Below are 27,007 nucleotides of genomic sequence, written 5' to 3'. Positions count from 1 at the left end.
GACATCAACGTGTCGGAGGAGAGATTATATGGACTCCGTCAACGTCATATCCGGTGGACGATGTCGATATGGAGTCACACACGGTGCCCTCTACCGACGCGCAGCAGTACTGCTGAAAAGTTTTTTCGGATCCAGTCTGGTGCCTGGCAAGAATACGGAGGTAAGGAATCTGCCACTAGTCTGTCTATACCAGATAAGGCGTAACCGAAGGTAAGTAACTTGTTCTTCTGTTACAGGTATGCTTGAAGCTGTCCTAGGTTTGAAAGATTTGAGTTTGTTTAGCCCCTGGTGAGTTATTGTGGCAGAGGAGATGTCTTGATTTATAGTTGTTTTTGAAGGAGATGTTCTCAGAGTTGGTGAGGGGCAGTGGAAGTTGTTGGTATCCTGGTAGGGCGACTTTGTTCTCTAAAGATATTAGATTTCCTTTTTCTGGTTCGATGGTCTATGGATGTATCTGGCAAGGAATTCCTTTTGTTACTTTTATGCCAATGTGATAGCCCCTCAGATTATGTCGCACTGTGTGATCAGCTCACAATATAGGTTGTGGAGAGACCTTGGTGGTGAGTGCTCTCAAAGTGTTGCCTTCACAATAAGATTAAATCTGAGAGTGTGTTATCAGGGAGTTACCTGCAGGTTTGATATAGTGATAATCCACCCATTAGTTGTAGTCCTCGGCTGGCAAGATTTTATGTGGGAGACTTTGTCGATAAACAGTAAGATTGAACACTTTGGTTAAGAAGATGTCTTGGATGGGTGGTTGGTAAACCTGTACTATAGGGAGTAGCTTGTTTTGGTTTATCGAGCAGTCAGCAGGTATCCATTAGAAGGATACATACTCTGAACAGTGTTGAGTGAGAAGCTACCCATTAGAAAGTTAGCTACTGTACAGAGTGCAAACAGCTTTTTATTAGAAAGATACATACTGTAAACACAGTATTGCGCGGGCAGCTATCCGTTAAAAGTATGGATACTGTAAACACATTGAGCAGCTATTCATTAGAAAGATACATACTGTAAACACAGTATCGAGCGAGCAGCTATCCTTTAGAAGGAAACATAGTGTAAACACATTATTGAATGAGCAGCTGTCCGTTAGAAGAATACATACCATAAACACTTTATCGAGCAAGCATCTATCCATTAGAACGAAACATAGTGTAAACACATTATCGAATGAGCACCTGTCTGTTAGAATACATACATAAATACATTATCAAGCAAGAAGGTATCCTTTAGAAGGAAGCGTAGTGTAAACACATTATCGGATGAGCAGCTGTCCAATAGAAGAATACATACCATAAATACATTATCAAGCAAGAAGTTATCCATTACAAGGAAGCATAGTGTAAACACATTATCGAATGAGCAGCTGTCCGTTAGAAGAATTCATACCATAAATACATTATCAAGCAAGCAGCTATCTATTAGAAAGAAACAAAGTGTAAACACATTGAGGGAGCAGCTATCAATTAGCGGTATACATACTGTAAACGCAGTATCAAGCGAGTCGCTGTTCCTTTGAAGAACCCATAATGTAAGCTCAGTATTAAGCATCTATGCATTCATAGGAAGCGTACTGTAATCCCAGTATTGACTAGCATTAATATGATGCGTACCGAAAGGCCAATAATGAGCAGCAGTTATGCATTCAAAGGATACATGTGGCAACTACAGTATGAAGCTGCATTAGAACAATGCGTCCTGTAAGCCAGTATAGCGCAGCTGTGAACTCTAAGGATGTGTACTCTGAGCCCAGTACCAAGTCCCTATGCGTTGGAAGGATGCATCCTTTCACCCCAGTATCATGCAGCTATTTATTCAAAGGATACATTTGGCAACCAGTGTTGAGCAGCTGTGTGTTAGAGCACTGCAGCCTGTAAGCTCAGTATCAAGCAGCTATGCACTCAAAGGATGCGTACTGTGAACCTAGTACCAAGCAGCTAGGTACTCATTGAAAGGATGCATACTGTAAGCACATTATTGAGCAGCCATGCATTTGAATAAATGTGTGCTGCAAGCCCATTTATTGAGCAGCCCTGCAGTCGAAGGATGCATCCTGTAAGCCCAGTTACCGAGCAGCCATGCATTCGAAGGATGCATCCTGTAAGCCCAGTATGGAGCAGCCATGTATTCAAAGGATCCATATTGTCAGCCCAGTATCGAGCAGCCATGCATTAGAAGGATCCATACTGTAAGCCTAGTTACCGAGCAGCCATGCATTCGAAGGATGCATCCTGTAAGCCAAGTTACCGAGCAGCCATGCATTTGCAGGATGCATCCTGTAAGCCCAGTTACTGAGCAGCCATGCACTTGAAGGATGCATCCTGTAAGTCCAGTTACCAAGCAGCCATGCATTTGAAGGAGGCATTCTGTAAGCCCAGTTACTGAGCAGCCATGCATTCGAAGGATGCATCCTGTAAGCCCAGTTACCGAGTAGCCATACATTTGAAGGATGCATAATGCAAGCCCAGTATCGAAGAGCCATGCATTTGAAGGATGCATCATCTAAGTACGGTATTGAGCAGCCTTGTGGTCGAAGAATGCATGCTGTGAGTACGGAATTTATTTATTTATCTAATTTATATTATTTGTTTATTTCAGTAGTTAAACATTATGTTCTTCGGTTTCAACCAATATTTAAATATAATAAATTTGGTTTAGTTAATTCGGTTAACGGTTTAAACGATACCTATTGGCTAAAATAATTTCATCAGGTGATAGATATTCACAGTAGGTGGATTTGACAATAAATGGACCACATCCTGAGTAGTTTCTACCGCTTATTTTAAAAATGTAGGTGTAATGTATTGTATGTGTACAGCAGACGAGGACAGACACGCAGAACATGATAGCCGGGGTGAGAGCTCTTCCCGCCACTTTTTCTCCATACAGTTTCTCCTGTTGTATTTGGATGAATTTAAACCTCAGGAAGTCACCTTATAGAAGTGGACGGGCCTTCAGGTAAGGTTGCATTACACCACACTTCACACAAGGACAGTTTGTTGCAAACTTTCTATCCGAGGGCCGTGTTGTAAGCCACCCCGAAGACGCCACGGCCACCAAGCTTCCTTCACACACAGCTTCAGTGTTGTTAGTTTTAGGAGACGCGTCTTCATTACTAAGGCCCATCACCGCCAGCAGGGGGGGCTTTACAAACAGTGTACATCTTGTAGGCGCCAAGGGATCGTTCTCCCCAGGAAACAGTGGGAAGACATCACGAATAACCCGACAGGAGCCCCAAACCGTCCCCATTGTCCTGAGCTCGGGGCTTCCATTGCAACAGACCTGGACCTGGCCAGGAATAGCTGGGAGGCGGCAAGGCGCAGCCTGACCTGCCCCCCCATCTCTACCGCGGGGGTTTCTACATAAACTTTACAAGTGCCTGCAGGGCTCTTGCCTGGAGCCTCCCTCACAGGCCTGTTTTACTCCCCGTTAACACCGGCCTGTTTTACTCCCCGTTAACACCGGCCTGTTTTACGCCCCATTAACACCGGCCTGTTTTACGCCCCATTAACACCGGCCTGTTTTACGCCCCATTAACACCGGCCTGTTTTACGCCCCATTAACACCGGCCTGTTTTACGCCCCATTAACACTGGCCTGTTTTACGCCCCATTAACACCGGCCTGTTTTACGCCCCATTAACACCGGCCTGTTTTACGCCCCATTAACACCGGCCTGTTTTACTCCCCATTAACACAGGCCTGTTTTACTCACTTTTCCAGCAGGGCTGCACATTGCCAGTTTTACTCCCTAGTAACACAGTCCTGCTTTACTCTTCCAGGAGGGCTACACACTGGCCTGTTTTACTCCAGATTGTTGGACAAATGTTTGCAAACAGGACCAGCCTAGCACTGCCAGTGGGAGCACAAGGAACGCGCCATTTTCTGCCCAGGTCTGCCCATGTCCTCCCCTAGAATGGGTCCTGACCAGAGACACCACTAGATGGTACCCTGCTGCCTGCTCCAGAGGGGAGCTCTGACGAGAAGGAGAGCATCATTTTCATGTACACAAATCAGACACAGATGATATCACAGTAAGAAGTAACACTTTTCTTCCTGGGTGGGTCTTGGGGCGATGCCGCCCCCCACATGGACCTCATCCCACCCAAGGTATCGTTGACAAGGGGTCCATGCATCATGGAGGAAGCTTTTTGTTGAGGTGCTTTGAGAGCCTGCATATTATGGGTGGGCTGTATTGTACATACCTTCTAAGAGTCACAAATGTGTTCACTGAGTGCCAGAGCCGCAGGCACCCGCATGCCTCAGTGGGGGGGGCGAGTTAATTCATCGTGTGACGTCAGCGCACCTTCATCTCGCCCGTCACTGGACCGGGTATTGTAGTCCTGTCTCACTTTGTAAATCCCTGCAAGCATCCCAGGTCTAGAAGGAGACCCTGGATCCTCCGAGGGGTTGTCTGGGCCAAAACCCATTTCATATTTACACGTCTCCTTGATTCCCATCAGGCCACATCTGCTGTGCTTGTGGGTCCAGGAAGTGAATCGCCTTTCGGTAACCTCTAGCCCCCAAACTCATTACTATCTGTTGAAGGTTCAGATGTTTATAAGATACCAGATTGAAGACCAACAATTATTGGGTAAAAACGCTGGGACGTTGGCGTGGAAAGATCATTGAAGCCACTTTGCTAGAGGATAGAGGCCAGTTGAGGACTCCTCAGTGTTAGGCAGGGCAGGGGTGGTCTTTTCAACACTGGGGCACAGACTGGCCTTGGCTGGAATTCCAAGTTGAAGTCTCTGGGTAGTAGCCTTGGGAATATTCTCGCTCTTAAACTAGTAACTTGTTCTGCCAGCGACAGAGCTGTGTACCTAAAACAGAGTCGATCTGAGTGTTCAAGCTCAGGCCTATTCCTAGATACACCCAGAGTCTTAAAAGTGCCACTGATTAGATGTCCACAAGCAGGGTTATTGGAGACACACAACTCTACCCAAGCATGCCCCTACACCTCCCTAGAATGACAATACTCTTGTTGCTTCCTGTTAAATGCATACTTTCTTTAATGAGAATTTCCAGCTACCAAGAAAGTGTGAGTTAGAGAAACTAAATAAACTTCGTTTAAAATATGTATTTAATGATCCACTTTAAATACTCTCATCCGGTATGAGAATCACTTCTTTACTCAAAAAGACAGTTTTATTTCCAACTTCCAAAACTGTGGAGGGATATCAAGTGTATTGACACAATGCACAAGGTGCTTCAAGTTTGGGAAACCGCATCGGGCCATAGTTCGAGCCCTGGGGAACCTCACAAGCTTGGGCCTGTGGCTTGGAGCAGTCCGATGGCAGTCAGAGTTCTGTCAGACAGAAGGACTCAGTTTATCGGAGCTCTAAATGCTGCACTTAATGAGCTAGGGGTCTGGGGAACGTGACAACAGAAAAAGCACCAGAGGGCCAAATACTCAATACCAGCCACTGCCACATTCCATCAACAGTACACTCACTGCCAAGAGCAAGACCCCATCAGTGCCACTGGAATGTAGGTGCCTGGATCCTGTTGGTATGGGCACGCTCTTGTACCAGTTGGGTGTCTAGATGTTCTCTTTCTACCTTTTGGATGCCTGGGTGCACTCTTTGACCTGGTTGGGTGCCTGGATGTTCTCTTCCCAACAGTTGGGTGTCTGAGTGTTCTTTATCTACCAGGTGGGTTTGTGGTTGCTCTCTTCCCAAGAGTTAGGTGTCTGATTGTTCTATTCCTACCAGTCGAGTGTCTGGTTGTTCTCGTCCCACCAGTTGGGTGTCTTGAGTGGTCTCCTCTTACCAGTTGGGTGTCTGGTTGTTCTCTTCCCACCAGTTGGATGTCTTGAGTGGTCTCCTCTTACCAGTTGGGTGTCTGGTTCTTCTCTTCTTACCAGTTGGGTGTCTTGAGTGGTCTCTTCTTACCAGTTGGTTGTCTTGAGTGGTCTCCTCTTACCAGTTGGGTGTCTAGTTGTTCTCTTCCCACCAGTTGGGTGTCTGGTTGTTCTCTTCCTACCATTTGGGTGTCTAGTTGTTCTCTTCTGGTTGTTCTCATCCCACCAGTTGGGTGTCTTGAGTGGTCTCTTCTTACCACTTATGTGTCTGGTTGTTCTATTCCTACCAGTCGGGTGTCTGGTTGTTCTTGTCCCACCAGTTGGGTGTCGAGTGGTCTCCTCTTACCAGTCGGGTGTGTGTTTGTTCTCATCCCACCAGTTGGGTGTCGAGTGGTCTCCTCTTACCAGTCGGGTGTGTGTTTGTTCTCTTCCCACCAGTTGGGTGTCTTGAGTGGTCTCTTCTTACCAATTGGGTGTCTTGAGTGGTCTCTTCTTACCAGTTGGGTGTCTTGAGTGGTCTCTTCTTACTAGTTAGGTGTCTTGAGTGGTCTCTTCTTACCAGTTGGGTGTCTTGAGTCGTTTCTTCTTACCAGCTGGGTTTCTGGTTGCTCTCTTCCCAACAGGTGGGCATATGGTTGCTCTTTTCTCACTACTTGGGTGTCTGCCAACTGCAAAAGCAAGACTCACTCAGTTCCATTTGAATGTGGGCACCAGGGCCCTGCTGGTCTGGCTGCTCTCTTCCCGCCATTTTGGTGTCTGAGTACTCTCTTTCTACCAGTTGAATGTATAGATTACCTCGTCCTGGCAGTTTGGCGTCTGGGTGGTTTCTTATTGCCAGTTGGGTGTGTGGTTGCTCTCGTTCTAGCATTTTGGGTGTCTCAGTGCTCTCTTCTCATCAGTCAGGTGCCTGGGTGGTGTCTTGCTACAAGTTATTTGTCTGGATGGTCTCTTGCTAACATTTGGGGTCTGGGTGGTCTCTTTGTAAAAGCTTGGATTTCTTTGGTATGTGAACAGTAGTTACGGGGATGAATGGTTCTTTTGAGAATGGACATTTAATGCCTACTTTAAAGGAGGTGAAACACCACAGACCACAGGGAACCGTTGAGTGTGTAACAAAAACATGGAGCATAAATAGAGCCAGGGTGTGCTGCCGTAGATATGGCTAGCAGGCGACTCTACAACTGACGCGAGGTGCAAGCCCAGCTTATAGTTACAGGTAGGTAACATTAACCATTTCGACTGTGGGACTTTCCTCTCTGATCACTCATTCTCATTCTTCTTGTTAAAGTCCTTGCTCTTTGGTTGCTAATGGTGGGGAAAGTCATTGCTTGTTCTTAAATCATTCACTCACTGTTGATTTCCCTTTGTTTGTCCCACAGGAAACAGTCTAACTGCTTCTGAAGATGTCTCAAGAGAAGAGTTTCCTGGTGTCGGAGGAGGCATACCCTAACCCCAGCGCCCCCTACCCTTCTCCTCACGCCCCAGGGCAGCCGCCTATCCCTCCTCCTCCGTATGGGCAAGCCCCCTACCCGACATCTGCACCATATGGGCAGCCGCCATACCCTGCAGGGCCATACATCCAAGCCCCCTACCCCCAGGGGCCTTACCCACAAGGCCCCTACCCACAAGGCTCTTACCCCCAGCAGCCCTACCCCCAGCAACCCTACGTCCAGCAACCCTACGTCCAGCCACAGCCAGTCTTCCAAGGTGGGCCTGATGGTGAGTATTTCTGTGCCTGCGGCATGTGTGTGCCTCAGTGTACATGCATGTGTGTGGGAGTGCGCATGTGCAGCAGTCCACATTGCTTCTTCCTCTAGGCATATTTTGAGGGCCCTTCTCTGTGGGCCTTGGTGATGAAACATGCACTCGTGCATAAGGCATTTGAAGTTGAAAATGTTTTATTTTTCCTTAAATTGCATCAAATCCAAAATATGTTGAAGGCTTAAAGTATTGTGATGTTTTCTTTCGGCCTCTCCTTGTTTCTAGGAAAGTTCCATTTAAAAAATGAACAAGCTGAGGACCCCAGGGCTTACACCAACAGCACATGTATTTCAAATGAAGCAGCTGTTGTATACTAGAGCTACTGTAACACACCACACTGCACCAATATACACCATTACAGCAGCTTCGTGTAATCAGAAGCACAGGGGTGGAAACAGGTCCAGGTCACTGATCGAGTGAAGCACAGCTGTAGTATAGTACAGCTCCCGTACCCCGAACACTGCACCAGTATACACCATTACAGCAGCTTCGTGAAATCAGAGGCACGGGGGGAACAGGTCCAGGTCACTGATCGAGTGAGGCACAGCCGTAGTATAGTACAGCTCCCGTACCACTGAACACTGCACCAATATACACCATTACAGCAGCTTCGTGTAATCAGAAGCACAGGGGTGGAAACAGGTCCAGGTCACTGATCGAGTGAAGCACAGCTGTAGTATAGTACAGCTCCCGTACCCCGAACACTGCACCAGTATACACCATTACAGCAGCTTCATGTAATCAGAGGCACGGGGGAAACAGGTCCAGGTCACTGATCGAGTGAGGCACAGCCGTAGTATAGTACAGCTCCCGTACTACTGAACACTGCACCAATATACACCATTACAGCAGCTTCGTGTAATCAGAAGCACAGGGGTGGAAACAGGTCCAGGTCACTGATCGAGTGAAGCACAGCTGTAGTATAGTACAGCTCCCGTACCCCGAACACTGCACCAGTATACACCATTACAGCAGCTTCATGTAATCAGAGGCACGGGGGGGAACAGGTCCAGGTCACTGATCGAGTGAGGCACAGCCGTAGTATAGTACAGCTCCCGTACTACTGAACACTGCACCAATATACACCATTACAGCAGCTTCGTGTAATCAGAAGCACAGGGGTGGAAACAGGTCCAGGTCACTGATCGAGTGAAGCACAGCTGTAGTATAGTACAGCTCCCGTACCCCGAACACTGCACCAGTATACACCATTACAGCAGCTTCGTGAAATCAGAGGCACGGTGGAAACAGGTCCAGGTCACTGATCGAGTGAGGCACAGCCGTAGTATAGTACAGCTCCCGTACCCCGAACACTGCACCAGTATACACCATTACAGCAGCTTCATGTAATCAGAGGCACGGGGGAAACAGGTCCAGGTCACTGATCGAGTGAGGCACAGCCGTAGTATAGTACAGCTCCCGTACTACTGAACACTGCACCAATATACACCATTACAGCAGCTTCGTGTAATCAGAAGCACAGGGGTGGAAACAGGTCCAGGTCACTGATCGAGTGAAGCACAGCTGTAGTATAGTACAGCTCCCGTACCCCGAACACTGCACCAGTATACACCATTACAGCAGCTTCATGTAATCAGAGGCACGGGGGGAACAGGTCCAGGTCACTGATCGAGTGAGGCACAGCCGTAGTATAGTACAGCTCCCGTACTACTGAACACTGCACCAATATACACCATTACAGCAGCTTCGTGTAATCAGAAGCACAGGGGTGGAAACAGGTCCAGGTCACTGATCGAGTGAAGCACAGCTGTAGTATAGTACAGCTCCCGTACCCCGAACACTGCACCAGTATACACCATTACAGCAGCTTCATGTAATCAGAGGCACGGGGGGGAACAGGTCCAGGTCACTGATCGAGTGAGGCACAGCCGTAGTATAGTACAGCTCCCGTACTACTGAACACTGCACCAATATACACCATTACAGCAGCTTCGTGTAATCAGAAGCACAGGGGTGGAAACAGGTCCAGGTCACTGATCGAGTGAAGCACAGCTGTAGTATAGTACAGCTCCCGTACCCCGAACACTGCACCAGTATACACCATTACAGCAGCTTCGTGAAATCAGAGGCACGGGGGGAACAGATCCAGGTCACTGATCGAGTGAGGCACAGGTGTAGTATATTACAGCTCGGGTACCACTGAACACTGTTCTAGCATGCACCATTACAGCAGCTTTGTGTAATCAGAAGTCCCGGTAGGGGGACAGGTCCAGGTCACTGAACGAATGTTGAAAGGTTTTAAGAATTGAAAACTAAATGAATTTACTTGGCTTAAAATATTGGATCTGCCAAAGGTTGAAACCAGTTGAAAATTTTTACTTTTATTGAAAATATTTTCGTGACCCAGACTGTGAATCTAGAAGAGGTCCAAACTGGAAAACCGTTGGCACAGGTAAGCTGCTAGTTAGTGACGAACCAAAGGTTTCAAAATTCTCTAGCTGTCCGAGATGGCTTTATGGCGATGCTCTTGAATTACCCCAATATTGCACCCTCCACCCTCTTTTAAGCCACTGGCCAGCAGATGCTCTCGGTTTGTTCATCATGTGCGGTCTCATGCTCGCTGGACACTTCTTGCAGATGTCCTGTCGGCCCAGACTGTACATTGTTAGCCTCTGAAAGTGGCCCAGCATCTGGTTAGGTGTCCACTAGTCGCCAGGTAATGCCCCACAATGCCATTGCTGGCACAGTTAAGACGGTGATATTTGTTATTATAAGACATAGTTCAGTGGATTAAACAGCCAAATGCATGTCTTGCTCAACGTTTCATCCTTCACAGCGTCAAGTAAATGGGAACTATCCGAAGAGCAAATGTGAGCGAATGAGATAGATCATCAATCTTCATTGGGTTAACCCTACACAACGCGTCACTTAATTATTATTCCTTCCAGACTTGGAAACGGAGCAGGAGCTTGCCTTCTAAATGAACTCTTTTAGAGAGATGGCCAGTGTAGTGTGCCTGGAAGCTAACTGATCTCACTGAATAGGCGCTATTGCTTAAAATATTCCTAAAATAATCCAGAATCTCCCTTCTGAGACTGCACGGACAGCGTTTTAATTTTTGGTTCTGTATCTGAGTGGGCAGCATTTGTCTCTGGGTGCTCCACCCATTACTGGTAAATCGGCTCCATTTAAAAAAATGTTTTGCCTGTTGGTTCGGTGTTTGTCTTCGGTCTTCTAAATTCTCCATACTTGTGCCGGGGAAATGCGGGGGGACACCACAACGCTTCCGGCATCCCGGTCACTGCGACCTCCGTCGGGCTCGGCTCTGGACACTTCTCTATGCCCCTTCAGGGCTTCCGCCTCTTTGTTCGGTCCTTGAGAATGTGATCTTGTAATGGAAAGGGCTCCCTTCCAGTACTGCCCACTGTTGAGTGAAGTACCCCTGGACAGATCTCCATCAGGTTTGCAGCCTCTGTCTGTCCTCGAAGCACGACGAGGTCTGCGTGGCCCGTCTCACTTTATGCTCCAAAAAAAACGCGATCAACGTCACTCTCAACAAACCATGGCAGAGCTACAAGGGGATGACACACTCAACCTCTTCGGCACATGTGATCTCGAGGAAGATGATCTGCCTGTGGGCCGCCAATGACCAGGAGCAACCAAGTTTGCAGTGCCGCAGGAGGTCGACACAGAGCAAAGGCTGTCCTAATCCATCCGAAACTTGGAGGATCCTCATGCAGCCCCCCCCGAGGCTCCACGCACAGTTCCTCACAAGAGGAAGTTCTTGCCATGGATCCAAAACCACCGGCTATGGCCAAGAAGCGCCACGGTCAGGGCACTAGCCTGCTACCAGCCAAACCCCGTTCTTCTCCACCTCCCACCCCTTGCTCCCCCTTCACCACTTCCATCTTGTCCTCCTCCACCTTCTCTTCCACCACATGGTCACACCCGGCCTCGCTCACCTGGGGGTTGCTCTTCACTTGGTGGGGTAGTCCTTCCTATCCCTTGGACCTCTGAGGCTCCTTTCGACCCAAGGGTCTTGATGACTCTGCAGGATGATGGAGATGGATCCACCTGGGGACACTGACCCTGACTTCTACCCTCCTAAGCAGTCCCCTCCAGGCACCACCTTGTAGCACGAGGTCCTGCAGAGGGCAGTCACCTATCCAAAAGTGGAGCTGCATAAAACTCAAGAGAATGAGGCCTCCCTCGTGGGGACGCCATCCTCCACACATCGATTTTTCCTGTTCCTTCCTATGCTAAAGGGGATGCTAAAAACCGCTCCAGAGATGTTGAAGGTGCCTGTCAAGGCCACAGTAGTCACTCCAAGGGTGGACTGAAAAGGCAAAGCCTCCTCCTCAGACCCTGCATACATTAGGAGACAGCTCCATCCTGACTCCCTGGTAGTGCATACAGCCCGGGAACGTGCAAACGCCCAGGGGACCGCTGATGCACCTCCACCAGACAAGGAGAGCAGGAAAATAGATGCAGGGCAGGTAAAAGAGCCGCTGCTCAGTCGGTAACACATTGGCACATCACCAACTCTGTCAGCCTGCCCTGAGGCACACTGGGACGAAATGGAGACTTTCCTCCAGCATCTTCTAAAACAGTATAGAAAGCGAGGCCAACAGCGTGATGCGGAGGTAAAGCTGCATCCAACTCCACTATTTGGTGTGCCGTGGACGATGCTGACGCCGCCGCCAGTGGATTAACTTGTCCTCATTTGGTGACACTCCTGGCTTCAAGCTAGAAGTCAGCAGCATCTCCTGAACCTGCCTTTCGATGGGGAGCACCTCTTCGGACTGCAGGTTGACCAGATGCTCAAACACATTAAAAGGGACACCTATTCCGCAAAAGCCACTGGGGTCTTCGGAACCTTTCTCCCTGGGGTGCCTTTTGCAGGTGTCAATATTAAGAAGGCACCAAAACCTCCTCCCCTGAAGCCACTACCTCGTGTCAGATGCCACAACAGCAGCAAACCCTGCCAAGAGAGTGTTCACGGGAGGCTACAGTGGAAAAAATTCCAGGGGTAAAGAGCGAAGCAAGTCACCATGCCTGACAATCCTCTAACTGCAGAGGCAAGGTGGGGAAAAAAACCCTGAAAAGTTGTTACTCATAGACTGGACAATCTGAGTGAATTGTCAGTGCCTCCCTCGTTGAATACGCTTGCTGATGTAAAGTTGCCTGTGATGCCCTTATCAACGATTGTCTTCCATCAAAGGGGCAATCCACAGGATCAGTGGAAGTCAAGGCGAACTTGAAACTGTGTCATAAACAGTTTACCATAAGGCGTTCCCTTTTTGTTTTTATCTTCAGCTTTTTTCTGTGAAAGTAATTAAAAGCACATCAATTATGTAGTCTACAAAAACAGCACAAACAGAAAATTGATCGTATGCAAACAATAGACAGGTTGGATCAAAAACACATAATCAAATAGCTTGAGTAATTTAGAAAAAGTATCAGAATACTGTGCACCAGAAAGATATATGTGCACATACAAAGCCTGATAATAATTAAAAATAAGTCAACATTGAAACTGTGCCGAGTAAGTTAGTGAGTCTACCATCAAGAGAGCTCCCCAAGCAATAATATGATTTAAAATATGCTTCTGACATCAAAAAAGCAAATATCAAAACGATCTGAAAAGATCTCCAGATGAAGTGCCCTAGCAAAAATGTCTCTAAATAGAAAAGGAGAAAACTGACAAAAACTCACTCATGTATACGGTTATGTAAAATACAAGTTATACAGGACAAATTGTGACATTGTTAAATACTTTGCATTCTGTCAACAAGGGGTTTGGGAAACAAGATGTTACACAAAATTAAAAATATTTCTCTTGCTTTCCATCCAGATATTCGTTTCTTTAAAACACAAATGCTGATAGTCTAAAAGCAGTCATTATTCATATAATCTTGGCACCAGAATTGAAAGACCGACTTTAAGATGCTTACATGTATCATGTTGAAGGAAGCTTCATATAATGCATAATGAACACATTCACTTCTATCAACCCAGTGCAGCCTTTGCCCTTGAAATGTGCTGTATACGTAGACCAGTAACAACCGGGCAGATGACAACTAATTCACAATATTTTTTCAATTTTACAGGGAAAGAAACTTGTGCACATTTATTTATTGTGCATGTCCTACAGTTAGCAGCATGAAAATAATGACCAGTGCTTTTTTGATTTATAAATTAGTTTCTAACCCTTTGTCACTAAAGATTAAAATTGTAAGCAGAAAACGCTTCTTTCAAGCATCCATTATAGGCACCAAGCTTGCCACGCTCTTTGGCCTTGTCAGGGGAGACTTGTGTTAGTCCATCAGCGACTAGCATCGCATTATCACTGTTGACAACACAGATAACTTCTTCGGTTCATCAGCAGACGTGGAGGTAGTATGTGCAGATGTGGAGTATTAGAAGCCAGGTCTGTGGACTCTCAGATTAATGTCAAAATCACGTGGTTAAGCTGTGCAGAGGACCCTCGTCCCAAACAGTCGGAGTTGGGTATAAGGTATCTGAAAGGGGAGGTTTGGAGATCTCCGAGCCTCTGAAAACATCACACTGATGTGTGGCTGAGATAGCTGGTGGTTTATGTATTCATTGTGTCTGCACTTTTTCTAGTATGGTAGAACCTTTTTCTCTTCTAGGTGTTACCCAGAATGGACATAATGAGCTAGATGTTTATGCATCGACTCAGAAAGGATGTGGAGCACTTTGCTGAAAGTCGTATTGAACGAGTGTCTGGAGGACGTGGACATCTGGGCGGCTCTTAAGAAAGAGAAGTAGGAGGCCGCATCAGCAGCATGTCCTCACAAGGTCTCCAGCACTGAGAGTGATAGCATCCTATACCCATACTGTAACGACTCGGTGTACGACTGCATCCACAGTGGTGACCGGCATGGACGCAGTGGAACAAGCAGTGCCAGTAACAGTCGGTAGCTCAGTCCTGGGAATTGGTGTAACATCCACAGCATTTCACAGGGAAGGACAGTCGCAAAGGACTACCCCAGGTACACATTATGACGGGCACAACCTTGAGGGGATGGGATTTGGACATCAACAGCGTCTACGCAGAATGCAAATGTATCAGAACTAAAGACAGTGGGTCTTGGGCAAGAGTGGTGTCAGCCAGGTCTTTACAGTGCAAGCAAGATCAAAATGTTGATTTGCTACAAAGTAGCAGAGCCAATGTACTTGGGCAACAAGAATGGAGAGATGTGAGGGAGAAGTGAAAAGGCTGGAATTGGAACCTGGAGCGCTTCACTTCCCAACAAGCAGATCACAAGCGGTGTTTGCTGCTCTTGCAGATCATGAAGGACCCCTGAGCTCGGTCAGGCGCACCAGGAGAGGCTTCTTGAGGCAGCAGACAGAGGCAAGCATGGACCTGCGAGGTTCGGAGGGACCCGGCCAGGGATGAAGGTCTTGGTCATGGTGTCTACTGGTTCTTCGTACAGCCTGTGGTGAGATGCTCAGTCACTTGTGCCCGGAGAGTATGGTTGAAGCTCGTTCCTCAGGCCTCTCCCTATGCCGTGAGCCCAAGATCCTCCAGGGTCAAGGTCCCTGCAACCCACGTGACTTATGGCCACTGCAAGAGGAATAACACCGACAGGAGACTTCCAGGAGTGGAAAATAAGGAAGCGGCCTCCTAAAGATGACACAGAACACGCTTGCATAGTTGGTAGCTAGATAAGATATAAATGAATCTAATTTTTCATGTATATCACAGAAAGCAAAGCAAAAACAAAAGAAGATTAGGATTATACATCAGTGGTCTGGGAGAGCGAAGGTTGGGCAATGTGAATCTGTTTCCACAAACATTTGCAGTAATGAGTTAGGGATCTTGCAACCTCATATCTACGACCATGTCGGTTTGGCACTTGATGTCAACTGATTACTTGAATCCCTAGCAGAGCTCCCGGATGTAGTGAGAAGGGGCAGAGAACTAACTGCAGGTCTGTGATACTTTTAGGTTTAAGAGATTTGTTATACTGTGTTAGAGAAGGTTGTCGCCACAGCATGTCTCTTCCTATTTTCGGATATGCCCATTACATGCAGGACCGTGTTCTACCATGTGCATTTGTCAGGGTGGATCTTGCCCCCTTCTTGTGAGTCCGTGCACACAACCAAGAGTGGTCATTTGCTGGTCTCACTGCTCAGTGGTAAAAACAGAACACACGCAGGGACTTATGGAAACCACGAAGCGCACTTTCTACCCGCACTCAGGTATGGAGATTGACTTTCCTGGGGAATGTACCTCTTCCAGGAATACGCAGAGCAGCTATCTGCAGTTCCGTCTATTCATTTACTAGAATTTATTGTCTTGACAGTAACACAAAGAAATCCACAGGCAGTGTGAGCAAAGGTTCCTAAATCTTTTAGGCAAACTACCAGCTCCAAGCCACTGATGTAGTTAAGTATTACTTGCTAATTTATGCTCAGTATGTGAATATGTAAGAGATTAACTCTGTAGCATAAATTGGTTATTGTAATTCTGCCTTTGTACAGTGAATAGTTACATATTCACGTGACGCAAGCATCCTCCCAGCAGGCCATAGGATCTTAACACCCTCATACTAAGGTGACGCGCACTGGCTCTAAAGGCGAGCTGCTTCAGGTTGCTAGGTGGAATGGCAGAATGCTAAAATGGGAATCCCCAACGCTCCCCTAAAGTCCTCTTAAAGTCTGTGGTGGGAGCTCTCTGAAGTAGCGCCTGTGATAGCTTTTGGGACGCGAGAGGAGAGGATGAGAACAAGACACACAGATGAGGACAGCAGACCGCACCAGGGTAGCTCTGGGTAGGTAGGAGGTTCTCTGGAGTTGGAGGGGTCTCAGTAGGAGCCACAATCTGGGGGTTTGGTGAAGATGATGAAAGGGATACTAGGAAAAAGAGTTTGTTGCTGGAGGAGGCCTCTGGTGTCTTAAAACAAAGCAATTGATAACTAGGGCTGTTAGTTCCAGGTTTGCGCTCCGGTGCTCTGAATTCATCCATGCTCTTTATGCCTCCTTCCCAAGTGTCCATATTCACTCTCTCCGTTCTTATAGATCAGGCCCCCATTCTTGCACTCATCGAAGTCATGCGTAAACCCGTGGCCCAGTACCAGAATGGATTTTTCATCATTTGTTTTTGTTTTTCTACCATCAGCTTGGAAATCTTAGGCAGTGTTGCTCTGTCTTTAAACCATATGGTTCATATGATCGCGCAGCAGCTGAACTGCACAGGCTGAGCCACCACTCATTGATTCAGACCTCCGGTACATTCTCAATTAATCATTCAGGATTTATAAAGCACGGCTGATCACCCAACAGGGTTTCAAGGCGCTTGCAGGTCACGTAGACTCATTCGAACAGCCAAGTCTTGAGGGCCCTTTGGAATTGCAGAAATAAGGTGATGGTTCGGAGTTGCGTGGGAGACTGCACAAAAAAACGGGGGTCGGGGGGGGGGACCAGGAGAAAGAAGTGAAAACGAGGGAAAGGCAAGGAGAAGGCACAAAAACTGGGGTAAAAGCAAAGAGAAAGCAGTGAAAAAGAGGGACAAGCAAGGAGAAGACCGGAGCAAGAGCAGTGCAGCAGCATGGGGAGCTGGGCCTGGGACCTCCATTTATTCTGGCTTGCATGTAGAATAAAGCGGTGTCTATCTTACAGGTGGGATCTTGTTTCATCGTTGGGAATGCATCCCAGGAAAGGTCCTTGCCTCTTTGCATGATCCCACTGTAGGAGGCTGGCCTGGCTTATAGTGGGTACCTTGTGGTACTTACACCCTGTGCCAAGTCCAGTTATCCCTTATTAGTAGAATAGAGGTGTTTCTAGCAGCTTAGGCTGACAGAAGGTAGCTATGGCAAAGCAGCTTAGGCTGAACTAGGAGACATGTAAAGCTCCTACTATACCACAGGTGTCACATGCACAATATCATAAGAAAACACAAACACAGAGTAACTAAAAATAAAAGTACTTTATTTTTATGACAATATGCCAAAAGTATCTCAGTGAGTACCCTCAGTTAGAAGGTAAGCAATATACACAAGTCATATGTACACAAACCCAAAACAGGTAAATAATAGTAAGAAAAGTAATGCAAACAGTGTAGAATTACAATAGGATGCAATAGGTGAACATAGGTCTAGGGGCAACACAAACCATATACTCCAAAAGTGGAATGCGAATCACGAATGGACCCCAGACCTATGGGAGCTTGTAGAGGGTCGCTGGGACTGTAAGAAAACAGTCAGGGTGTCCAAGATACCCCACCCCAAGACCCTGAAAAGTAGGAGTAAAGTACCCCTACTACCCTGTCCTAATAGGACACAATAGTCGTGATAGGGGGATTCTGTAAGCACCACAAACACCAGCAAAGCACTGAAGACGGATTCCTGGACCTGAGGACCTGCAAGGCAAGGGGACCAAGTCCAAGAGTCGCGATAGTGTCCGGGGGGGGCAGGAGCCCAGGAAACCCCGGATAAAGGTGCAAGAAGGCCGCCTCCAGATGGAAGATGCCTAGGATTCTGCAACAACGAAGAGAGCTAGGAGCTTCTCCTTTGGATGGAAAATGTCCCATGGCGTGCTGAAGGTTGCAGAAGTGTTTCCACGCAGAAATCCCGCAAACAAGCCTTGCTAGCTGCAAGGGTCGCGGTAGAGGTTATTGGGTGCTGCTGGGGACCAGGAAGGACCAGGATGTTGCCCCTTGGAGGAGGAGATAGAGGGGGTGCTCAGCAACTCAGAGAGCCCCCACAGAAGCAGGCAGCACCCGCAGAAGTACCGGAGCAGGCACTTAGAAGATTTGTGAACCGGAGCTGGCTCAGAGTCACAAAGGAGGGTCCCACGACATCTGAGTCCAGCTCAGACGGTTGAGCACTGCAGGACTGAGTGCTGGGGACCCAGGCTAGGCTGTGCACAAAGGAATCCTTGGAGAAGTGCACAGAAGCCAGAGCAGCTGCAAATCACGCACTACACAGGTTTGCAGTCTAGCGTGGGGAGGCAAGGACTTACCTCCACCAAACTTGAACTGAAGGATCACTGGACTGTGAGGGTCACTTGGATAGAGTTCCTGTGTTCCAGGGACCACGCTCTTCAGGATGAGAGGGGACCCAGAGGACCAGTGATGCAGTCTTTTGGTGCCTGCGTTAGCAGAGTGAAGATTCCGTCGATCCACGGGAGATTTCTTCTTGGCTTCCTGTGCAGGGTGAAGGCAGACAGCCCCCAGAGCATGCACCACCAGGAAACAGTCGAGAAAGCCAGCAGGATGAGGCGCTACAATGTTGCTGGTAGTCGTCTTGCTACTTTGTTGCGGTTTTGCAGGCGTCCTGGAGCAGTCAGCGGTCGATCCTTGGCAGAAGTCGAAGAGGGAAGTGCAGAGGAACTTTGGTGAGCTCTTGCATTCGTTATCTGAGGAATAACCCAGAGGAGAGACCCTAAATAGCCAGAAAAGGAGGTTTGGCTACCAAGAAATGAGGATTGGCTACCAAGAAAGGTAAGAGCCTATCAGAGGGGTCTCTGACGTCACCTGCTGGCTCTGGCCACTCAGAGCAGTCCAGTGTGCCCCCAACACCTCTGTTTCCAAGATGGCAGAGGTCTGGGACACACTGGAGGAGCTCTGGGCACCTCCCCTGGGAGGTACTGGTCAGGGGAGTGGTCACTCCCCTTTCCTGTGTCCAGTTTCGCGCCAGAGCAGGGCTGGGGGATCCCTGAACCGGTGCAGACTGGCTTATGCAGAGATGGGCACCATCTGTGCCCATCAAAGCATTTCCAGAAGCTAGGGGAGGCTACTCCTCCCCAGCCCTTCACACCTATTTCCAAAGGGAGAGGGTGTAACACCCTTTCTCAGGGGAAATCCTTTGTTCTCCCCTCCTGGGTGCCCAGACTCCAGGATGGCAGAATCCTGTCTGAGGGGTTGGCAGCAGCTGCAGTGGAAACCCCGGAAAGGCAGTTTGGCAGTACCCGGGTTCTGTGCTAGAGACCCGGGGATGCATGGAATTGTCCCCCCAACACCAGAATGGTATTGGGGTGACAATTCCATGATCCTAGACATGTTACATGGCCATGTTCGGAGTTACCATTGTGACGCCACATATAAGTAGTGACCTATATGTAGTGCACACGTGTAATTGTGTCCCCGCACTCACAAAGTCCGGGGAATTTGCCCTGAACAATGTGGGGGCACCTTGGTTAGTGCCAGGGTGCCCACGCACTAAGTAGCTTGGCACCTAACCTTCACCAAGTGAGGGTTAGACATATAGGTGACTTATAAGTTACTTATTTGCAGTGTAAAATGGCTGTGAAATAATGTGGACGTTATTTCACTCAGGCTGCAGTGGCAGTCCTGTGTAAGAATTGTCTGAGCTCCCTATGGGTGGCAAAAGAATTGCTGCAGCCCATAGGGATCTCCTGGAACCCCAATACCCTGGGTACCTAGGTACCACATACTAGGGAATTATAAGGGTGTTCCAGTATGCCAATCAGAATTGGTAAAATTAGTCACTAGCCTGCAGTGACAATTTTAAAAGCAGAGCAGGCATAAAAACGGAGGTTCTGGTTAGCAGAGCCTCCGTGATACAGTTAGGCACCACACAGGGAACACATACAGGCCACAAACGTATGAGCACTGGGGTCCTGGCTAGCAGGGTCCCAGTGACACATAACAAACATACTGACAACATAGGGTTTTCACTATGAGCACTGGGCCCTGGCTAGCAGGATCCCAGTGAGACAGTAAAAACACCCTGACATATACTCACAAACAGGCCAAAAGTGGAGGTAAAAAGGCTAGGAAGAACTTACCTTCCTACACCCACGCCTTCTTTCTGCCTGTGAGGGTGCAAGGTCCTTGTGTGGAGATCACTTTGGTCAGTATTACACAAGTAATGAATGTGACCCGGAGAAGGTGGAAGCAGTGGGGCTTCCCCTGGCAACAGACATATTTTTTCCCTCCACATCCAGTTGGCAAGGTCTAGAGAGAGGTTCCAGCATGAGGTAGATGTAGGTCGTCCTGTGACTCTGTTGCACTGGCGGGCTGCGGTCCAACACATCTCCCTCCACTGTCGTGAATCATTGTCCTCTCAGCTTGCCCCAGTGCCACTTCTGCTCTGCTGTTCCTCATGCTGCTTTCACCGCTGGTGCCCCTACTGAGGCTCTGGGACCACCCCCACATCTCATCACTGATGCTCCTGATTCAAGTGCCAGTCCTGTACCCACTTCGGTCTCCCCGGGGGTCGGTGATGCTTCCGTGAATCCATCTCTGAAGCTGCTTTTCATCTGTCCCTGGAAATGCAGATGTCGGGTACTACTGCAAGCTCACTGCAAGGCCAAGGGTCTCCTCGGTATTTACTCCTACCTTTGGAGGTTGTTGTAGGGGCTCCATTTATAATCTGCTACAGACTGAACAGGTTTTTTTTTTTTTTCTTTCAAAATTCCTCAAAAGTAAACAGAAATACAGCATGACCCAGACAGAGAACTCAAGACGGCAATAGAAAAAACATAGTTAACTGTAAGAATAGAACAAATAAATTCCAGCATCAAGGTTGGTTCTCTCTTCTCTTTAAAAACTATTGAAAAAATCAACTATGGGTTCCCCGATCGTTTACAAATGTTGTCATTTGCTATTATGGTTTATAAACGCCATTTCCATGCCTGCTGGATAAATAAATTGATACGACCATTCTTTCACAACTGGCGGGTTAGAATACCACTATAGTCTGGTACTCTAGCGAGAACAACAGCACCAAAGAGAGTACCCTCAAGTCTTTCTGGAGTTATTTGGGAATACCCTAGCTGTTACTTCAGGTCTCGTACTAATGTCTGCTTAAACAGCCAGCAAAGCTCGTGTTCTGCCAGTAGGTGTGTGTGTAACCTGACGTGTAGTAAATGTGCTCTGTCTCAGCATTGTCAGTACACCATTGTAGGAAGTTGGCTCTGTATGTACTATTTCAAAGTAAGAAATAGCATGCACAGAGTCCAAGGGTTCCCCTTAGAGGTAAGATAGTGACAAAAAGAGATAATTCTAATGCTCTATTGTGTGGTAGTGTGGTCGAGCAGTAGGCTTATCAGAGGGTAGTGTTAAGCATTTGTTGTACACACACAGGCAATAAATGAGGAACACACACTCAAAGACAATTCCAGGCCAGTAGGTTTTAGATAGAAAAATATATTTTCTTAATTTATTTTTAGAACCACAAGTTCAAGATTTGAAGTAAATACATAAAATGCAAGGTACTCTACACAGGTAAGTTAGGAACTTTGAATTAGAGCAATAACATATACAGTATTTGTTAAAATGGCAATAAGCTATTTTAAAAGTCGACAGTGCAGAAATCAGCAGTTCCTGAGGGAGGCAAGTATTAGTTAGATTGTGAGGTAAGTAAGACACTTATAAGTCTGAGTTCCTGGGCAAAGGCAGCCCACCGTTGGGGGTTCAAGGCTACCCCAAAGTTACCACACCAGCAGCTCAGGGCCGGTCACGTGCAGAGGTCAAAGAGATGCCCAAACACATAGGCGCCTATGGAGAACAGGGGTTCTCCGGTTCCAGTCTGCCAGCTGGTGAGTACCAGCATCCTCGGAGGGCAGACCACTGGGGTTTCGTAGAGCACTGGGGGGGACACAAGTAGGCACACAAAACACACCTTCAGCGGCACAGGGGCGGCCGGGTGCAGTGTGCAAAGCAGGCGTTGGGTTTTGTATTGGTTTCAATGGAGGGACCCAGGGGTCACTATGGTGGTGAAGGCAGGGATCAGGGGGTGCTACTCGGGTCAGCCACCGACTGGGCAAGGCAGAGGGTCGCCTGAGGGTCACTCCTGCACTGCGGTTCGGTTCCTTCTGATCCTGGGGGCTGCGGATCCAGGCGTCGGGTCCCTGGTTACAGGCAGTCCCGGTCAGGGGGAGCCTCTGGATTCTCTCTGCATGCGTCGCTGTGGGGGTGCTTTGGGGGTGTTTCGGCTACTCACGGGGTCGTGGTCGCCGCGGCTGGGGAGTCCTCCCTGTGGTGTTGGTTCTCTGGATCTCGAGCCTGGGGCGTCGGGTGCAGAGTGTGAAGTCTCACGCTTCTGGTGGAAAGAGTGAAGTCTTCAGAAGTTGCAAGAAAGTTGCAATTTTGTTGCTGGTTGTTGAGCAGAGCCGCTGCTCACGGGAGTTTCTTGGTCCTTAGGTGCAGGGCAGTCCTCTGAGGCTTCAGAGGTCGCTGGTCCCTGTTGGATGCGTCGCTGTTGCAGTTTTTCGAGTCAGGAGAAAGGCCGGTGGGGCTGGGACCAAAGCAGTTGTCGTCTCAGTCGTCTCTGTAGGGCGTTCAGGTCAGCAGTCCTTCTTCTTAGTTCAGGTTGCAGGAATATGATTTCCTGGGTTCTGGGGTGCCCCTAAATACTAACTTTAGGGGTGTATTTAAGTCTGGGGGGCAGTAGCCAATGGCTTCTGTCCTGGAGGGTGGCTACACCCTCTTTGTGCCTCCTCCGTGAGGGGGAGGGGACACATCCCTAATCCTATTGGGGGAATCCTCCAAACTTAAGATGGAGGATTTCTAAAGGCAGGGGTCACCTCAGCTCAGGGCACATTAGGGGCTGTCCTGACTGAATTGTTTTCCTAATGATCTCCTCCAGCCTTGCCGCCAAAGGTGGGGGCTGTGTCCGGAGGGGCGGGCATCTCCACTAGCTGAGATTTCCTGGGGTGCTGTAACAAAAGGGGTGAGCCTTTGAGGCTCACCGCCAGGTGTTACAGTTCCTGCAGGGGGAGGTGAGAAGCACCTCCACCCAGTACAGGCTTTGTTCCTGGCCACAGAGTGACAAGGGCACTCTACCCATGTGGCCAGCAACTTGTCTGGTTTGTGGCAGGCTGGCAGAAACTGGTCAGCCCCACACTAGAAGTCGGATTGGTATTCATGGGGCATCTCTAAGATGCCCTCTGGGCGCATTTTACAATAAATTCCACACTGGCATCAGTGTGCATTCATTGTGCTGAGAAGTTTGATACCAAACTTCCCAGATTTCAGGGTAGCCATTATGGAACTATGGAGTTCGTGTTTGACAAACTCCCAGACCATATACTCTTAAGGCTACCCTGCACTTACAATGGCTAAGGTTTTGCTTAGACACTGTAGGGGCATAGTGCTCATGCACATATGCCCTCACCTGTGGTATTGTGCACCCTGCCTTAGGGCTGTGAGGCTTGCAAGAGGGGTGACATACCTATGCCACAGGCAGTGTGAGGTTGGCATGGCACTCTGAGGGGAGTGCCATGTCGACTTAGTCATTTTCTCCCCACCAGCACACACAAGCTGTGAGGCAGTGTGCATGTGCTGAGTGAGGGGTCCCCAGGGTGGCATAAGACATGCTGCAGCCCTTAGAGACCTTCCCTGGCATCAGGGCCCTTGGTACCAGGGGTACCATTTACTAGGGACATATCTGAGTGCCAGGTCTGTGCCAATTGTGGAAGCAAAGGTTCAGTTTAGGGAAAGAACACTGGTGCTGGGGCCTGGTTAGCTGGGTCCCAGCACACTTTCAATCATATCTTGGCATCAGCAAAAGGCAAAATGTCAGGGGGTAACCATGCCAAGGAGGCATATCCTTACAAGCATCTAGGACATTTTGAATCTGTTATACCGATGTATGCATCCTGTCCTGAATATGGTGAATTTTAAGCTTAGAAAGTATGAATGCAGGCTGTGTTTCTACGCTCCAGCAAAGGTGCGAACTCATCTTAGGCAAGATCCTTTGCGATCGGCACCCCCTTATTTTGGACAGTGGTAGTTGGTGCATTTCACGAGTAGGTAGATGGAGTGCAGTGGAAATGTAACTCCTGTGAGTGCCTTGGAACACAGCTGTGAGACTGCCTGACCAATCTTTCAAATAGATATCAAGAAAAACTACATGGACGTCCGCACTCACCCACCAAAATGGTCGCAAACTTCTACAGTCCCGCACAGCGGATCCATCAGCCTGTAACCCTAGCAGCTCCGGATGACCCAAAGCTGTGGACTTTCGGCTGCAGTGATGATGAAGCCCGCGGCATTGTCCAACACCGTGGAACTGACCGATTGATATGCATTCTGGTTCTGATGTAAGCTGCAGGAATTTGCTCTTCACCTATGGATGTCACTGTGTTCTGACTGATGTGGCCTTTTTATTGGCGCACTCGAGAACCATTAGTGGGATATTTCACAGATCACAGCTTACCTCCTTTAGTACGTTGCAATCCTCTGTCCTCACACCATGCTTTCAGGGTTGCCACAGGTGGTAACCTGATGGAACGAGTGAGCTATCTGATGCAATCCAGCAAGATTTCACATGTGGTGATGCAAATGGAAATTATTTCAGGTCACAAGATGCCCTCGGACTCCTTTCTTACATGGCAATGTGCATGGACATCAACTCAATGTTAGATTGTTTTTGTTCCACCATCGGGTTCAGATGTGTACTATCAGGTATTTGAGTTTTCGTCGCATTCCTGGTGCTTCTGCTCAGGGCCAAACGTAATGTGCTTCAGTTCATCTGGAGACCTTTGTTGTCCAATCTCCTCTCAATGACAATCTTAATGAGACCCACTCATCCATTGACTCCCAACAGCAGGGCTCTGGGCCCTTCGCACTCTTGGGCTTTGACTTCTCTTCAGATAATACACTCGGAGCAATGGATTCCAATACTGTTCCCTGTGCCACACCAAATATCCAAGGTCTAATCTTCTAGAGTTGTACAACCTCTGCCTCTCCCCTGACTACAACGGCATCGCGTGGCAGGCCTGCCTCACCTTCCACTTGAAAAAAACTTTCCGGTGTCGACATTAAAGGAGGTGGGCTCATCAAAAGATGCATTGCCAGGTCTCCGACGACCACTTACCTCCCCCGACATCTTCGCTAAAGAGGCCTAGCTCGACATCAATGATGTAGAGTATGCAAGACCTGCAGGTATTCCACCCATCAGCCGATGCCCGGTCCGGAGGCAGTGTTTTCCTCTGACTCAGACCAAAAGGAAGTGGAGCAAGATGTCCAACACAGACAGCCTCTTGCCCTCAAACAAAGACCTCTGCAGGGGTCATGTGTATGCCTGGCACCGAAACATATACCAAGCCTCCTGCTTTCTCAGCATCTGATTCCGTCGACACCACTGTACTCCTGGCATTGACACTCTGATGTTGTTGACCCCGAAATCCTTCTCAAGCCTCGACGACCTTTGAAGACAAAGACAAAGACAAAGACAAAGACACCTTCTGTCCTAGCCCTAGGGTGCCATCTGCTCTGCCATCGGCGTGGACATCAGCATTGACACCGAGGATTCCATCGATGTTGGGCTCTGACTAGCCAGTCATGAAAAGAATCCAGAAAGTACTGGATGCACGGCCTAAGAAGAGACACCAGGACAGGGACACTAGCACTCTCCACCATATTCCTTCTCCTGTTCCTCCCCCCCCCCAATTATCCCCCCCTTCGAGGTCACCATCATTGCGTGCACTCTTTCCATAGGTATTCCCTCACTCCGCTGATGGGGAAGACTGCCTTTTCAGCCTTACCAACCTCTGTGAGGCACCATTTGTCCGAGCACCCCCAGACGACCCGTGGGAGAACAACAATGTCCATTCCCTTGGAGATCCTCACCTGGAATATCACCTTGTCAGGGCATCTACAAGGTAATCCAGTGGGAGGCCACCTTCCCCAAAGTGGATATTTAGGTAATCCACCAGGAGGACTGTTACCTTGTGGAAACACACTCTAAATCAGAGAGAACCTTCCAGTTCCTCCTGATATTGAAGTGCATACTTAAACCAGTCTCCAACACTTTTAAGAAGCCGGTCAATGCTATGGTGGTAACACAATGGCTAGAGAAAAAGTCAAAACCTTTTCCCACAGATCTGGCCTACATTAGGGGTCATGTCCCACCAGAATCCCTAGTAGTCCACATTGCGGGCAAAATGGTTTCTGCTTAATCCGTGGGTGACACTCCCCCACATCATAAAAGAGAGCAGTCTTCCTGAAGCTGGTGGTAAGAGTGTAGCAGTGTAGGACCCTACCCACTGGAAGATAGGCAACTCTGTCAGCCTCCTCTTTTGATATGACAGGACCCAGTGGGACGAGATGCAGGATTTCCTCAAGCATCTCCCAGAAGAATTCAAGAAAATTGTGGTGGAAATAATCAGAGGAGAAGACTAGTTACAATGCGCCCTTGAAGCGGCCAACACTGCATCTAGGGGAGTTAACATCAGTGTCCTCGTTAGATGACAAGCCTGGCTCTGCATTTCAAGTGACACCAACACTGCGAAAACCATGGGCGCCCTTCAGACTCCCTCACCCAGGGTATCCTTTCATAGGTAGTAAAACATGGCAGATTCCACAGTTACTTTGCCAGACCCTGCCTTTACACCTCAAAAGCAGCTGCATTCCTACCATCAGCAGATGGCAAAGGGGTACAACAGGAGTACAAGGGCAACAACAGCAGGGGCAGAGCAAATGAGATTCCAGTAAAAGGCCTTTGCCTTTACCTCTAACTATTGACTCTCCTTCCCTCCTGATC

General features: G+C 48.3%; 1 protein-coding gene across 2 annotated transcripts in view; it reads left to right on the top strand.

The window, feature by feature from the left end:
- The window catches only part of GRINA (glutamate ionotropic receptor NMDA type subunit associated protein 1), a 162,104-nt gene that overhangs the window by 94,228 nt on the left and 40,869 nt on the right, over positions 1-27,007 (top strand). For both annotated transcript variants that reach the window (XM_069221158.1, XM_069221159.1), the window contains exon 2: positions 7,184-7,523. In XM_069221158.1, the coding sequence (XP_069077259.1) occupies positions 7,208-7,523 (316 nt within the window). In that variant the 5' untranslated portion in view covers positions 7,184-7,207. The remainder of the gene's footprint in view (positions 1-7,183; positions 7,524-27,007) is intronic.

Source organism: Pleurodeles waltl, chromosome 2_2 (assembly GCF_031143425.1).
Source record: "Pleurodeles waltl isolate 20211129_DDA chromosome 2_2, aPleWal1.hap1.20221129, whole genome shotgun sequence".
Classification (NCBI taxonomy): Eukaryota; Metazoa; Chordata; class Amphibia; order Caudata; family Salamandridae; genus Pleurodeles; species Pleurodeles waltl.
This window is presented reverse-complemented; position numbering and strand designations above follow the sequence as displayed.